General features: G+C 40.0%; 1 protein-coding gene across 1 annotated transcript in view; it reads left to right on the forward strand.

The window, feature by feature from the left end:
• tmem178bb (transmembrane protein 178Bb) overlaps positions 1-16,006 on the forward strand; it is a 209,913-nt gene extending 193,907 nt beyond the window's left edge. Inside the window, exons 4-5 of the mRNA XM_070992069.1 lie at positions 8,118-8,255; positions 10,775-16,006. Of these exons, the coding sequence (XP_070848170.1) occupies positions 8,118-8,255; positions 10,775-11,025 (389 nt within the window). The 3' untranslated portion in view covers positions 11,026-16,006. The remainder of the gene's footprint in view (positions 1-8,117; positions 8,256-10,774) is intronic.
• Positions 16,007-16,570: the final 564 nt, after the last annotated feature.

Raw genomic sequence — 16,570 nt, forward strand, 5'->3', positions numbered from 1 at the left:
ACATTGCTCCAGCATCTCTCTGTCTCAACCCTCTACTAAATGTGATGAATTTCAGTTCAGTTTTACAGTTGTACAGTTGTACACATGCTTTATTTTCCAATTACATCTAAAAATGAGAGTTACATTATGAAAGGATAGTAGTTTCATGGTGGTCAGAGGGAATTAAATAGAACTCTCCATGGCACTGTCTGACTTTTTATGTGAGAGGGCAGAATTGGCAACATTATTGTTCAGAGAAAGGCAACAAGTGCCCTTACTAACTCAAATAAATAGATTTAGTGTAAAGTTACTCATCAGGAAAAGTCCCTGAAGTGTAAGAGTAGGAGTATAAAGTCACAAAAAACTGAGGAAATACTCAAGTACTCTCAAGTGTGCTTATGAACAGCTGAGATTGAGTGAACTGAAGGAACTGGAACTTGAAAATAAGTAAATCTAATGTATAAAATATTCTGATTTATATAATATAATAAGTCTAATAATAATAATAAGTCTTCATTTATGTGTATGAGTAACCTCCCATTCATAGAGTGAAAAACTGGATTAGCCCTGTAAAACAAACCTTTGATTACAGTAAATGTGTCCACACCCACACCTCCTCATACCGCACCATCTGCATGTTGAACTACCGCCTGCCTTCCTCCACTCATCCTTCACTGGTGAGACGACAGATTTCTGTTTACTGATCATTGTCATACTGTCTCTGACCTCCTGAGACACAACTGCATAACTACTTCAGGTCAAGTTTTTTTTTAGCCACTAAGAAATTAATAAAACTTCATTAAATCATGTTAAGTTTTTTTCATTTCCACAATAAAGGAGAGGTTCTTTAAGCTGTTTTGTTTCTGTAATTGCTCATTATTTTGCAGTCATTTAGAGGTCTGGTGGCTTCCAAGCAGACTGTCTCGTAGCACACAGCTCAGATATGGAACATATTGTGAGTTCAGACAGAGCACTGAAGTCTCCCCTGCATTGCTTGTCACTATTACTCAGCTCATACACTGATGCCAACTCTGTTTCTCTGCTGTACAGCTCCTCCATCACTCCAACCTCCTCCTTATGTTTTAAGCTTTATGGTTGATTTTTATCTAAGAGGGACTGTTCATGTATGTGTTTATTAAGAGGATTAGTTCTCCCAGCATGACACTTGTTTCCTCTGTGACTCTTTGAGAGCTCTCTGAAGGAGTACAGACTAACTGTTTAACCATTTGCTATAAATGGCCAGTTTTTTGACACAAGGGACTCAAATGTTGGCCATGTCTGCCATCAGGTCAGACATGTTGTTGACACATAACACTCATCTGGGATGAGGTGTAGCATAAATGGTTGCAAATGACAATATATTTTATTACATTCAAAATGAAAGCAGCTCTAATTAATAGTTTTTACATTAACAATCGATCAAATGACTATGTGCGAGGTAAAAGAGGCCACTTGATGAACACGCATATATCAGAAATCTGATTAATACTTGTTGCACTGCTCCCAAGTGGCAAAAAATAGCTGAAGGCAGTTTTAATGTGTGTCACTAACACAAGTGTTAAAGCTGGGCAGTCTCACAGAAGTCAGAAGTAGGGCTGTCAGTTTAACGCGTTAATTAGATTAAATAATTACGCTGCAAATTAACGCGCTATAAAAATTAACGCAATTAATCATGAGAGGCAAGTCAATGCGCAAGCATTTTAAATTTGGCCCTTTGAGTGACCCGTATAGGCTGCAGTGGCAGGTCGCATCCTACCTGCGCTACTAGTCCAAAGCAGGGTGACAACCATAGACATAATATACGTAGACGCCTCATTACGTGCTGGAGCGTAATCCAGCGTCGCCACCATATTGGGTGGGTCTCCGCTAGCACCAGAGCCAACCAAAGTCAACGTAAAGAGCGCAACAATGCCCCTATTTTATTTATTTTATTTTATTTAGCTTCCCAGCCCCAGTTACAAGCTTAACAGGGTAGTGTAAGACGCTGGAATGACCTGGACTTTTAAAGCTAACTTTTCCAGGCCTTAAAAAAAAGAAAGAAGGAAAAAATGTACTGAGCAGGTATATATGGGAGCCTTGTATGTATGTATGTATGTGTTAAAATCAGTGTACATCACAAACATCAGCAGTTTCAGTCCAGGCTATTATGGAATCTTTGTCATCCTAAAGCTCTGAACAGTTGTTTAAATTTAGACACGTCAGGCCAGACGGTATGTGTGTGTGTGTGTGTGTGTGTGTGTGTGTGTGTGTGTGTGTGTGTGTGTGTGTGTGTGTGTGTTTGAAAGCAGCAGTGGACTGTGGGCCGACACACATGATGAGTTGGCCAAAAAGAAAAAAGCTTCCTCGTTTCGATAGTTTGTTTTGGTGAAGTTTTATTCCAACACAAATGAGTATAAAAACTTACTCAAAGTTTAATGCGCATGTCAACAGGTTATGTGAGATGTCTGGCTTTTGTGTGTGTGGTGTGTGCGCGTGCACGTGTGCATGTGCCTGTGCTTAACTTTACATTAAATAAACTCAGCGCACAAAAACAAAAATGAAGAAATTCTTGTGTTATTGGTGTGTACAGAATGGTCATGACTTTGTGTGTGTGTGTGTGTGTGTGTGTGTGTGTGTGTGTGTGTGTGTGTGTGTGTGTGAGAGAGAGAGAGAGAGAGAGAGAGAGAGAGAGAGAAATCAAATGAACAATCAAACTGTTTCTTTATTAAAATCTAAAAATAATTCATTTATACATTTATTAATGGGCCATACCATATGTCTGTATTATGCTCTGTAACAAAGACAAACTATTTCAGCATGAAAGCATTTGTTTTTAATGTGTGACAGCGTCCTGTATCATAACTACATCTCTGACGTTTGTAACAACCAAACTGTGTGAAAATCGGGTAAAAATTAGAGGAGTTATGATGATAATTGTAGCTGAACATACACCTTCCTCCGTTGAAATAAATGCACTGGGGACGCATAGGAGACCCATCCAAGATGGCGGCCGGGCTGAACGTCAGCTCGAATAGGAAGCGCCAGTCAATGAGGCGTCTACGTATATATGTCTATGGGTGACAACAGACATGGATGCGACACCGGAGAGCGAGGCAAGCCTACTTGGACCTTTGAACAGCAAGTTTATTTATAAAAAGAACAAAGACGGGACTATTAACAAGAACGCAGTGATTTGTACCTTGTGTAAAAAAGAATTTTCCTATCACCGTAGCAGCTCCAGCCTGAATTATCATTTAAACACTACATGTAAACATGTAGTTGCTGCTAGTGCCGCTAGTGCTACCGTGAGCTCACTCCGCCAACCCACACTTGCTGAGTTAGGAAAACGAATGAGCAAAGCCACGACAGAAAAACTGACAAACTCAATCGCAAAGTGGGTTGCTGCTGATTGCAGGCCGATTTCAATCGTGGAAGACGAGGGCCTAAAAGAGGCGTTTCAGATAGCGTCATCTGACTCTAATTTCCAGCTACCGTCGAGAACTACAGTGATGAAAAGAATTCACCAGCTGTAATGTGAATGTCAGTGAATTGTAATGTCCTAGAATTCAAATTCTTTATTTGGGGATGTTTAGCAGATATGAGATTAAAATGCGATTAATTAGATTAATTAATTACAAATCCTGTAATTAATTAGATTAATTTTTTTAATCGCCTGACAGCACTAGTCAGAGGTTCTTCAGTGAACTTATATCATCTAGCACATAATATATTATGATGAAACTGGTTGCCATACTTCCCTTTGTAATGTTAGGGTACCAAAAATACCAATTCAATAAATAATGTTTTATTTCTGTCTTTATTATGAGGAGAATTATCTGTAAATAAAAGCAGCTACATTATTTTTTCTCTTTTTTCCTCAGAAATTGCATTTAAATTGAGTTCGGGGATTTTTTTAAGCCCCAAGTAGTGTCTGGAAGATTCCTCACAAGCTGCATTCAGCCAAAACAACCTCCATCAAGAAGGAGGGGTAGCTTGTACATATATGTGCCCGGAGGCAAAATCGAGGGTTGGGGGAAGGGGCTCTCTAATCACTTGCTACTGCTTGTAAAGCGTAAGCACTGTGAGCACGCAGTAATAACTAAAGGCTTCTCAGATGAGCATTTCATATTTTGATCAACTCAGAGCTTCTCCTATTTGGATTATTGTGGTTGAACTGTAAGAGAACACAGTTTAGTGGTTTTATAGTGATGCTCAATAACCTCTGTAGCTGTACACTTCAGTGAAATTATGGAATGAACTTGATGTGATTTAAAATGACAAAGAAAAAGTTCATACATCAGATTAATATTGCTTGAGACAGCAGATATATTACTCCAGACTTGATCGGTGGACATTAACTAGGAAAAAGTCATTCATTCTTGAATTTTCAGACATCTGCAGAAGAGCTGTTAATACGATGAGCTTAGTAAATTAATATCAAAAAGGTGAACAGTCTCTTACACCACTTCCTGTCTGCCATGCTGGTCCGGTGCCATGCCATGTTGGTTTATCGCTGCAAGAGGCCAGTAAATATTTTGTGTCCATTACAGTGGATGCTGGGAGTGAAGGAGTTAAAAGCTTTGTAGTAAAACTGAAGGAACATGTGCAGCATGTACAACATTAGAGGTGGCTTGTCTTCTTGTCCTACATTTATGCTCTCAGGCCAAATGTTTTGACCTTTCTCACCCTACCACATGGTGTCCTCTACCCAAGCCCTGTAACAGCCCCCGGCCTCCTCTCAACCTCCCCCATTCTCCCCCCAACAGAGCAGTTCATCCATGACATTATAATATTATACTTAGGAAAGGGGAGTCAGGGTTTTGCTTGGAGCTCTTCCTCTTTCTCCTTTTTCGTCCTCTGTATTTCAGCCCCTCACTGCAGCCAGTCACTCTCAATGTCATTACCCTCCTGCAGAGCACGCTGATGTCCTTTTATCAGAGCCTGGCCTTATTCATCTCTGTCTCCTCTTTCTGTTTACCCTCACTGTGTCATCTAAACAAAATGGACCGCATTTGTAAAACTGCACTTAAATTTAACATTTAACATGATGGTAAATACACATTTTAGCAGTGCTGCCCATCATGATCATTGAGGTAACCATATAACTCATAATTAGACTCTTAATACAAAGCTGTGGGAAACCAAAGACATGATGTATTTATCATTAATATTTTGATGCTACTTGTTATAAAATAAATCCATTATGAAGTTCAGGTCCAGGACACCTCGCTACTGCACAACCAGCAGGTCATGCTCATATGAAGCGAACATAGAGAAGCATTTTAGGCCCAGGATTTAACTGCCACCAATGAGGCTGTCTATAAATACACCCTTAAAACGTGGGGCTCTATTTTTCGACTCCACCGCCGGCACAGTAGTATTTTCGAGCGGCGCAGGCAGGCGCACGGCGCACTTGGTATTTTGGTAAACCAAGACGTACAGAGGTGTGCCAGGGTGGCCGTTGCGGCGCAGTAGGGGGGAGGTGTCGGCATAATGAGCCGGCGCATTGGAATTTTCGACCATTTCAGTCTGCACCGGCGGCAGACCTGGTCAACTCTGTGCGCCAGTGGTGCAAGTGGATTTTCGTAAACTAGCGGAGTTGTGCGCTCAAGTCACCAATACCTCACAGTCAGGTTTCCACAGTGTCTGGCATTTCACTGCGATCAATTATTAGCAACAGCTGCAATTCAATGCAACTATCTGAGTCAGCACATACAGTCAGACCTGAATTTATATATTTTGATCAGTATCTCATCTGACCACATCGAAAGCGCGTTCGGCACGTCTAGGGGGACACCCCTCTGCATGGGTGGCTGCTAGGTGATAACAGCTATCCACTGAAAACGTGGTTGATGACGCCATATATCACACCGTCAACAAGACGGCAGCGTGGTTTTAACGGTGTTTTCAGCAGTGCTCGGTCAGTCATCGAACGCACACTGCGATCAATAATTAGCAACAGCCACAATTCAATGCAACTATCTGAGTCAGCACATACAGTCAGACCTAAATTTATATATTTTGATCAGTATCTCATCTGACCACATCGCAAGCGCGTTCGGCACGCGTAATGGTCACTCAACCTGACCGAATGTACACAGGTGAAACAGGGATGCGAACTAATCCCCTAATTCCCCGAGGGGAAATTGTATTTGTTGCAGTGCTCCTTACAAGAATTGAAATAGAAAAGAAAGAGAGAGAGCTATATATATAAAAAGCAAATATAAAACCAAAATATTTATATTGAGAATATATATGTGTGTGTGTGTGTGTATATATATATATATATATATATATATATATATATATATATATATATAACAAAATGTACCACAAACGAGGTGTGCAAAGTAATACAAACGGATGTCAGGAGACATGAGTGACGTCAGTCTCCTGGAAACTTGCCATGCGCCTCGCCAGCAGCGTTCTTAAAAGTGAGGTGAGGAGCTGCTGTGTGAAGATTTGACTTGGCTGTGACAAACCCACTCCACGCCTTCTCCCATAGACATATATACGTAGACGCCTCATTGACTGCCGCTTCCTATTGGAACTGACGTTCAACGTGGCCGCAATCTTGGATGGGTCTCCCATGCGCCCCCCTGTGCATTTATTTCAACGGAGGAAGGTGTATGTCCAGCTACAATTATCATCATAACTCCTCTAATTTTTACCCGATTTTCACACAGTTTGGTTGTTACAAACGTCAGAGATGTAGTTATGATACAGGACGCTGTCACACATTAAAAACAAATGCTTTCATGCTGAAATACTTTGTCTTTGTTACAGAGCATAATACACATATTATTATGACATATGGTATGCCACATTAATAAATGTATAAATGAATTATTTTTAGATTTTAATAAAGAAACAGTTTGATTGTTCATCTGAATTTATTTCTCTCTCTCTCTCTCTCTCTCTCTCTCTCTCTCACACACACACACTCTCTCTCACTCTCACACACACACACACACACACACACACACACACACACACACACACACACACACACACACACACACACACAAATCATGACCATTCTGTACACACCAATAACACAAGAGTTTCTTCATTTTTGTTTTGTGCGCTGAGTTTATTTAATGTAAAGTTAAGCACAGGCACATGCACACGTGCGCGCACACAACACACACACAAAAGCCAGACATCTCACATAACCTGTTGACATGCGCATTAAACTTTGAGCAAGTTTTTTACTCAGTTGTGTTAGAATAAAACTACACCAAAACAAACTGTCGAAACGAGGAAGGTTTTTTTCTTTTTGGCCAACTCATCATGTGTGTCGGCCCACAGTCCACTGCTGCTTTCAAACACACACACACACACACACACACACACACACACACACACACACACACACACACACACACACACACACACACACACACCGTCTGGCCTGACGTGTCTAAATTTAAACAACTGTTCAGAGCTTTAGGATGACAAAGATTCCATAATAGCCTGGACTGAAACTGCTGATGTTTGTGATGTACACTGATTTTAACACATACATACATACATACATACAAGGCTCCCATATATTCCTGCTCAGTACATTTTTTTCCTTTTCTTTTTTTTTTAAGGCCTGGAAAAGTTAGCTTTAAAATTCCAGGTCATTCCAGCGTCTTACACTACCCTGTTAAGTTGGCAACTGGGGCTGGGAAGCAAAATAAAATAAAATAAAATAAAATAAAATAAAATAAAATAAAATAAAATAAAATAAAATAAAATAAAATAAATAGGGGCATAGTTGCTCTCTTTAGGTTGACTTCGCTTGGCTCTGGTGCTAGCGGAGACCCACCCAATATGGCGGCGATGCTGGATTACGCTCCAGCACGTAACGAGGCGTCTACGTATATTATGTCTATGCCTTCTCCCCTCCCTCTTTCCGAGGGTACCCCCTCCCTCTTTACCTCAGTCTGCGCCGCCACGCCCCAACAGCGCAGCAGACCTGACTTTGCGCTGCACCTGTGCCGCGCCGGCGGCGGAGTCGAAAATAGAGCCCATTATGTTTGAAAGATGAGATCTGAGAGGAGAATGAACATGTGTGGGTCATATTTTCTTTCTTCACAGCTATGAGATCCTGTTCAGGTCAGTGTGATTGCTTTAGTGATGTTAACCTCTCTCCTTTTGTGTTTTCTCAGACTTGCGGCGAATGACGGCAGGTTTCATGGGCATGGCAGTAGCCATCATCCTGTTCGGTTGGATCATTGGTGTGCTCGGCTGCTGCTGGGACAGAGGCCTCATGCAATATGTGGCTGGCCTCCTCTTCCTCATGGGAGGTGAGTCTCATTCAATGTAATCTGATTTTAGTATTAGTCATCCTAATACTGTAACAGACAGTAAGAAGATTCAGAAGAAACATACATTTTTATCACTCCTACAGTTACTTTGGATTTATTCAGTCATTTCCCTTGTGGTAACAGGCTTCTGTAAATCAGCCTTTTACTTATTTACACATGCAAGAATTGTGATATAATCATCTCAAACCATGGTGGAAAAAAAATTCAACAATTTTCAGTTAAAACTGAAACTTAAAAGGAATAGTTCAATGTATTTTCTGCTTTGTTTCAGAGTGTGAGAAGACTGATATTAATCTCATGTCTATGTGTGAAGTGCAGAGCAGGAGTCAGGACATGGTTAGCCAAGCTTAGCAATATGACTGGAAGCAGAGAGAAACAGTGAGCTCACTCTCACCACAGTTAAACAGTAAACCTACCAGCAGCTCTGAAGCTCACCAATGAGCACATTGTATCTGATTTATTTAATCTATACACAAACAGAAATCTAAAAACAGTTTGTAGTTTTAGGTGTGGTGTTTCTTGACAAATAACAGTTTATCCATTAACCAAATACTGCACAGCATCTCTGGTCTTAGCATGGTTGCCAGCCACAGTCAGCGAGCGCAGGTTTTGGTCTCTTTACAGGCATGAGGTACCAAAGCTGACAATTGTAATGGAGTGACAAGACTTCAGTAAGCTGTCCAGACTACATACTAATTGTTCTTTTTCTGTTTTGTTTTGTTTTGTTTTTTTTTTGTTTGTTTTTGTTTTTCATAACACATTTAATAGATAGCAATAGCAGAGCGATGACAGGAAATGAGAGAGATAGAGATTCAACAAAGGTCCTTGGCTGGATTCAAACTAAGGGTGTCATGGTTCATGGTCAGCAGCTCCACCTCTGAGGCAACAGATCAGTGAGCTTTAGAGGTGTTGGTTGGTGCATTTTTGATAGAGCCAGACCAGCTGTTTTGCTAAGCTATCCATTTGAACATGAGTGTGCAAATCCAGACCCTGCATCCCCCAAAGCACGCGCACACACAGACACACACAACTCTGAGTGCCCCACTTTCTGGCAGTGAACAGTCAGTAGTAAGTGACACACACACACACACACACACACACACACACACACACACACACACACACACACACACACACACACACACACACACACACACACACACACACACACACACACACACACACACACACACACACACACACACACACACACACACACTGATATGCTGTGTGCTGCACAGCTCTGGCTTGGCAGGAGGCAACTGCACACTCAGTTATGATGGGTCTTGGATTTGTGCTGTGTCCTACAGTTGTATAATGAACAGGCAATTAAAAAGTCAATTATGTCGCTTGACAATAAAGGCATAAGAAATAGGCTGGGTCAGTCTGCAGTGGCCAACTCACAGCAGAGCAGCCCACAGGGTCAAGGAGCTCCCAAAATGAGGCCAAATTTAGAGGCTGCATCTCCAACTGAAGCTACTAAACCTAGTCAAAAATAAAGGAATCATTCAGATGAGATACAGCAAACAGATTATTTAAAAGTGTCAGTGATTTGGTGGTATATGCTCCTTGTGGTCTGGTGGGATTTGCCAATAGATGATAGAAATGCCATTTCATTCAAAGATCATCCAGGAAAAGATTCAGCAACAAGCAACAAGCAGAGAGACAAATTTCTCCACTAACGATAGACTGCAATGCAAACGCAGTAGAGTAATGAGGTTGGGTTATATCAGGCAGCCAGGGCTCTGGACACAACAGTCCTTTTTGTTGAATCCAGGAGCGGTATCGGTGTCTACTGAAGCATTTCCAACACTTGATGGCCTTGAAACTTTAATGGTTGAATCATCAGTAAAAACAATCACACACTGAGTTGGAAAAGTTCTGTAATGTAGGGAATGTAATGCCATTAGGATTACATATTTTACAGTTTATGTTTACAGTTTATGCATCTGCAAAGTGGTCACTGCCAACAAAAATAGGTCGCTTTTTATAACTTTGCAAATCCAACAATCATGCTGACTTCACACACTGATTGGTCAGGTATGTGGAGCTGAGACAATAGGCTGGGTTTGAACTTCTCCCTCAAGTAAATTTTTTTTCATTTTTTACATGACTACCTCTATCACTTCATGATACTTCACTTCATGTGAACAGCCTGATGGAACATCCTGAATACCTTCAAGGAGAGTCTGAAAGTGCCATCGGTTTGTGCAAATCATCACATCTCTGTGACAACAGCCTTTTCACCTTGCCTTCAGAAGTGGCTATTTGGAACAGCTGTAAACATACAAAAATATAATTAAATAATGTTTTTGCAGACAGGGTAAGATATTGGTGACTTGGCATCAAAGACCAGTTAAAAGGCAAATGGTAATTTCGGTACCTGCTTTTCACCGGGCGATGCCGTGGTTGTCACATATTTGGATTTGGGGTTTGGTTGTTTCACTGTAGCAAAGATCTGATGTATTTTTATCCTTTAATATCTTCTATCATTTCAGGAACCTTCTGCATTATCTCCCTCTGCACCTGCGTTGCTGGCATCAACTTTGAGCTTTCCCGTTACCCGCGGTACCTGTATGGCCTGCCTGATGACATTGGCCACGGCTATGGCTGGTCTATGTTCTGCGCCTGGGGAGGCCTCGGCCTCACCCTCATCGCTGGCTTCTTCTGCACCCTGGCTCCCTCTGTTCAGCCGATACCCCGATCCACCTGCCCCAAGTCCAGACAGGAGAATGGCACCGTCTGCTAAAGCTGGCAGCCGTGCGAAGACCAACTGAACCCACAGATTGACAACAAACAAACAAACAAACAAACAAACAAACAAACAAACAAACAAACAAACAGAAAAACTGTTCCGTCTTCATCTGTCTACTCATCTCCAGTCTCTTCTGGTTACAGATTTTTTTTTATTTGTGTGTGCGTTTAAAAATGGGTGTCATGATGATCTGCTATCTTGAAAATAACAGAAAAAACCTGAAGAACTAAAGAATATTATCAAAAATTTGAAGTTGTGCTTGTTTTGCTGTTGTGGGCCAGGCGCTGAAATGGACTGTGACCTTGAAAGGTTGAAAAGGAAATTCAGGAAGACACTGAAAGACAAAATTTTGGATAGTGAATGGTTATAGCAAAAGAGGGGGAACTCAACATGAGAACTGCTTCTATTAACTGGTCTACTGTGATTGTGGAGAACTCACTGAATCAACGGTATTGGAGGGAAAGAGATTATTAAGATCAAGCAAAGATCTTATGGAAGTTTCTCATGGAGTTGGCCTCTTGGAGCCTCCTGCGGGATAATTCACAAGGGAATGGACCAGACATGAAACCATGTGACCTACTGGCCTGGGAACATGTTTAGTGGCCATCTGTTAAATTTCAGTGTTCTGAGGTCCCTCCAGTTACTTGAGATATGTGGGCAGAAAGGAGATCCAGGACCTCCACCGTTGTATATTGTTGTACAGAATATTCCAGAAAAGAGACAACCAGGAACTGTCATGTCGTACCATTTTCATTCTCGTGTAGGTGCATTCCATTCTGTCTCATGATCCCATATGCCATTTAGCATTTTATACATGCATTCCTCTTTTATTCAAAGTGTACTTTCCTTTTTACTGAACCCATCATGTTGTGAACGAACTGTTGTCTGAGCATACTTTCAGAGCAAATGTGTCGTGTTTGTTTGATTTTTTCCATTCTAGTCATAGAGGTAGATGTGTGTGTATGAGTGTGTGTATGTGTGGGGAAGTATTGCAGTCTCTGCAGAAAAAAGTTGTACAAAGTTATCATAATGACAAAGTGGAGCTCTGCCTTAGGGATGTATAAAGGCAGGAGCTTTGACAAACAGAAAGACATAATGGAGAGATGTAATATCCTGTTTAACCCAACTGACTTCTACCTTGTCATCTTTTCTGGAGACTCCCAGCAGACATGACAGATAAAAAAGAGTCGTTTTAATGGGTGGCATGTTCAACTTTGTGCACTGCTGCCCTGAGCAACTATAGAAGGCTTAAATTACTGCATTTGATGGGCACATGCTTTTCTTCCCAGGAATCTGTGAAGATCTGCTGTTTATCACAGCACAGGTTTTCATCCTGTTTTTTTCTTTCACCAACAGTCAAGATGTGCCAGGGCTTTCTTTGCAAACAGTACAATATCAAAGCACAAAGTTAAAAAAGTGCCACAGTCAAAAGATGTCTAGACTAAAGAGGAAAAGCTCCTCAAGGCCTCTACAACCAATCATGAGTCACAAATCAAAGTACACACTTCACGGGCTTGAATATTTCTATGCACCTTAGGGAAGATGATCATAATGCAATAAATAGGCCATTCGAACTCTTAGCAGGACCAAATACAGCAGTTAGTTGTGTAGGTCATGAGAGAAGGCACAGACATGAACATCCAGTCATCCAGAACTGAGCTTTGAACACCAATAATTCAATTAAAAAAACAGACATTGAAAGGCAGTGGGACCACAGTCAGCACGAGCCTCCACTGGAACCATCTATTGAAAACCACTGTATAGCCAGTCCAGAAACAAAACCTGAACTTGGATTTGTTGAAGAATAATTTGTTATTTACTACTTGGGTCTTGTTTAATAAGCCCTTATCCCAGTTCGATCAGGGAGTGTCACTTTTGGATCAGCATCAGTCTTGCAGTTGAGTGGGGTGTGGGAACAGGAGATGTGGTTAACTTAGGTTTACCCACATTTTATGTGTCAAGCAAGTACTGTCAGACACTCTAAAGTCTAAAGTGAGATAAATCATTTTCTGCCAAGATTCAGTCCTGTAAACAATGTTTAAGCTGCCAGTATGTTTCATCAGAACTGAAAACCAAATAAAAACAAAAATAAAGTAAAATGTGATATTCCCCAGGGACTACAGATGCAATGTGGACCTTTGGCTCACTCTGCCACATTCACAGCTAGTTAATAATGTGCTCTGTATCTGACAAACAAAAATCAATAAAATCAGTACTTCAAAATTAAACTCTTAGTGTTATGCAGTACAACTGTAGATTTCTGTGTTCTTATCAGATAACATCTTATGGTCCAGTAGCCAACACTGCATGGCCTGACACTGGTTTAGATAATCTGCATTAACTATAGACTTTGCATCATCTCACTGTTAATCCTCTGTTTTTTGACTTGTTGGACTTTGTTGTATGGTTGTCACTGTGTTCCTAGATCTCAGAAATTAACTTGTTGAGTAGAACTGAATCATCAAAACTACAAAAATAAGACCCAAGTTGTAATAAACCAGAATTAACCTTCAATAACTCTGTGATCTATTATCTGCTCTAATGCAACACATTTTGGTGACCTTCATGGGTTGCAGTTACATTCCAATGTTACACATGTCAATCTACATCTCCATGTGCAATGGTGGCTTGAAGAATTGGCTGTGCGCACATAACGCATAAATATTTCAGAGGCAGGATAAAGGTAGAAATTGCGTGGTTGTAAATTATATCAATAATGTTAGACAAACAATAAAATAGGGTTGTCTCCAAATTGATTTTAAAGTGACACAGTCTTTGTGGGGTCTAAAGAAAACTCTAGAGGGAATGAGATTAGAGAAGTGTTTAACATCATTGTCACAGCTTCTTCAGTTAGTGGTTGTACCTCCGAAGGATTCACTGATAACCACTCACCCTTGTGTACCCAGCTAAACCCTTACAGCAGGGTAATGAAATATGATGTGTTTTTTTATGATAATGTAATTCTAATGTTATCTGTAGATATCAAACATGATATTCCGATGATCAGATCTGGAATTTTTCATTATCTTGGGATAATCATGTTTTATCTAAGTCTGTTTCATCATGGAATTGTTCCCCTGAGCCTTCAAAGAGGCTTCTCAGACGAGACCAGAGCATAAGTGACAGATCATCAACTGCGTAAAGAGGCCAACACATAATATTAAAATAAGATAATCTTACATACAGTAATGATATAACAAAGTCCTTACCATAAATAACTTTTTAAAATCAATGCAACTATTATCACGAAAATGGGCTAGAAAAATACAGATCAGCATTAAAGAATCTCAAGAAAATGAAATAATAAAAAAAATGCTGCCTGCACATTACAGGCCAAATGATCAGCAACCATGGCTGGTTGTTAATTCCAAAATACATTTCTATTGTACCTCTATGTTACAGTACATTTATCAATGCAGACCATATAAGACATGGGTAATCTTAACTATTCACATTTAGTGAGGACAGCTTTTCTTTGCAATCAGAGCATACTGTCTCAATAAAAGATGTTCCCTTAGACTCATACTGTTATTACAATTGAGCATGAAATTACTTTATCCCTTTATCCCTGTCCTTTTATCTGACCTCCAGATTCTGGATACGAAAGTGTCAAATTGTCAGTTGCCAGGAAGAGTCTGGATTCAGGTGGAGCAAGATGAACTAATTGATGAGAAGTAGTGAAAATGATTTTATGGAGCAAATGTTTGTGGATTTTGATTTTTTTACTCCCACCATTGAAGTTTATAGCTGGAGCAGTTGAACTAAGCTGTACTAATCAATTTTAATTCTTTAGATTATAATCTTTACACAGTCCTTTAGCTGTATTACAACTTTAGATATTCCAAAAGTCGATTTGCATTTCATTTTGGCATTTTTCTAAATGAGACTTGTTCATTACAAATTTTATGCTAAAAATAAAAATGAAGTCCTATAAAACCATACTATTGGCTATTATGAAGTTGAGTAATGACGTAACATTTCATCATAATGATTCGTTTTCAGAATCAGAATCCGATTTGATGGCCAAGTATGTGTGCACATACAAGGAATCTAAGTCCAGTTTAAATATTTCTTAAATTATTTTTGCAATCATATATTTTTCCTGTTTTTATTAATATGACTATTTCATAATTACTTATTTAATATTGAACACTTAACACTGGGCTCCATACATTAGCTCTCCAGGCTGTACCATACAGCCACATGAGACACAGACTATTGGCAGTGAGAGTGACAGACTCATCCTCATAAATCATGTTTGAACATAACCGAAAGCTGGAGCTTTATGCAACAATAAAGCTCAAACCTGACTGGAAACCTGATACTTTGCAGGGACACATTGGGTTTGGGTAGGGAAGCATGATGATTCCATATTCTTCAGCTTTGGATTCCTTTAGTCCCACCTTGTCACCATACTACACCTTGTCAGGGATCCAAAAAAAAAAAAAAAAGGATGGATTTTAAACCTTTTGAACAAATATCAGCAACATTACCTTGTTCACAGTCAAATGTAAAGATTTTTCAGTAACACATGTAATCAAATTCAAAATCAGAACTAATAAAAGCTTAGCAGGGAGTTAGCAGGGAAGCACATGGGCACTGGCTGTATGTCCAAATAAGGACATTTCAGATAAAGCAGAGACTGATTGAACCATGAGATTGAACCATGACTCACCCAACGAGCAGGACTCATTTCCAGCTTCACAACTCATCAGACCAACAGCTTCGTCAGGGCTAAGTGAAAGCCTCATCATTTCTGAGCTAACTGATGAAGAAACACAGACAAGAGCTGAAGATGTTTCAGGACGGAGACACTGCAACTTCCATTGTGGACAGATGTTGAAAAGAAAACTGATCTATCAACCTTTAACATCAGTAATGTGTCTATTGAGTAAACATAAAATAGGAGAAAAAAAGGAAATGTTCAAGTGTGGAATGTAAAATCACAACAAAATAAATCTTGTTGGTGTGTTTACTAATGCTGTTGGTTGTTGTGCATGCTGGTGAACAGAGTGTGTGAAGTAATAAAGTGAACAGGATATTTAAGGGATACTCAGAGGTTTAGGCCAAAGGACTGTAAATCAACATTTTTTCACCAAGAAAGGACAAACTCTTCAAGGCAAACAAAAAATCATAGAGAATAATTTTCCATGGCAACAAGGCAAGTTTCCCTTCGTCAACATGGGCAGACATGTGGATGTTTGCCTTCAGATGGCCGGTGATATGAATAAAGATCTTCAATCAACTAACAAAACAAACCAATGTCTACACGCCAATTAGTGTGTCAGTAACAGAGCCTGCCTAATGAATTGAAATATCCTCTCTAAACTCTGCTTAATGCTGTCGGCTTGCTTTGCCAATTACAAAAAAAAAAAGAAACTGCTGAAAGTGTAACAGTGTCATGAGTAAATGTAAGCATTGCCAGGCATACTATAAGCCCTTAATTTGCTCTCGACATTATTTGCAAGCTGCTGCTTCCTCAGCAAGATAATTGCAACTGGCACACACTGACAGTATTTGAGTCCTGTCCTTTCAAAGC

The sequence above is a fragment of the Chaetodon trifascialis genome, chromosome 22, assembly GCF_039877785.1.
Source record: "Chaetodon trifascialis isolate fChaTrf1 chromosome 22, fChaTrf1.hap1, whole genome shotgun sequence".
Lineage (NCBI taxonomy): Eukaryota > Metazoa > Chordata > Actinopteri > Chaetodontiformes > Chaetodontidae > Chaetodon > Chaetodon trifascialis.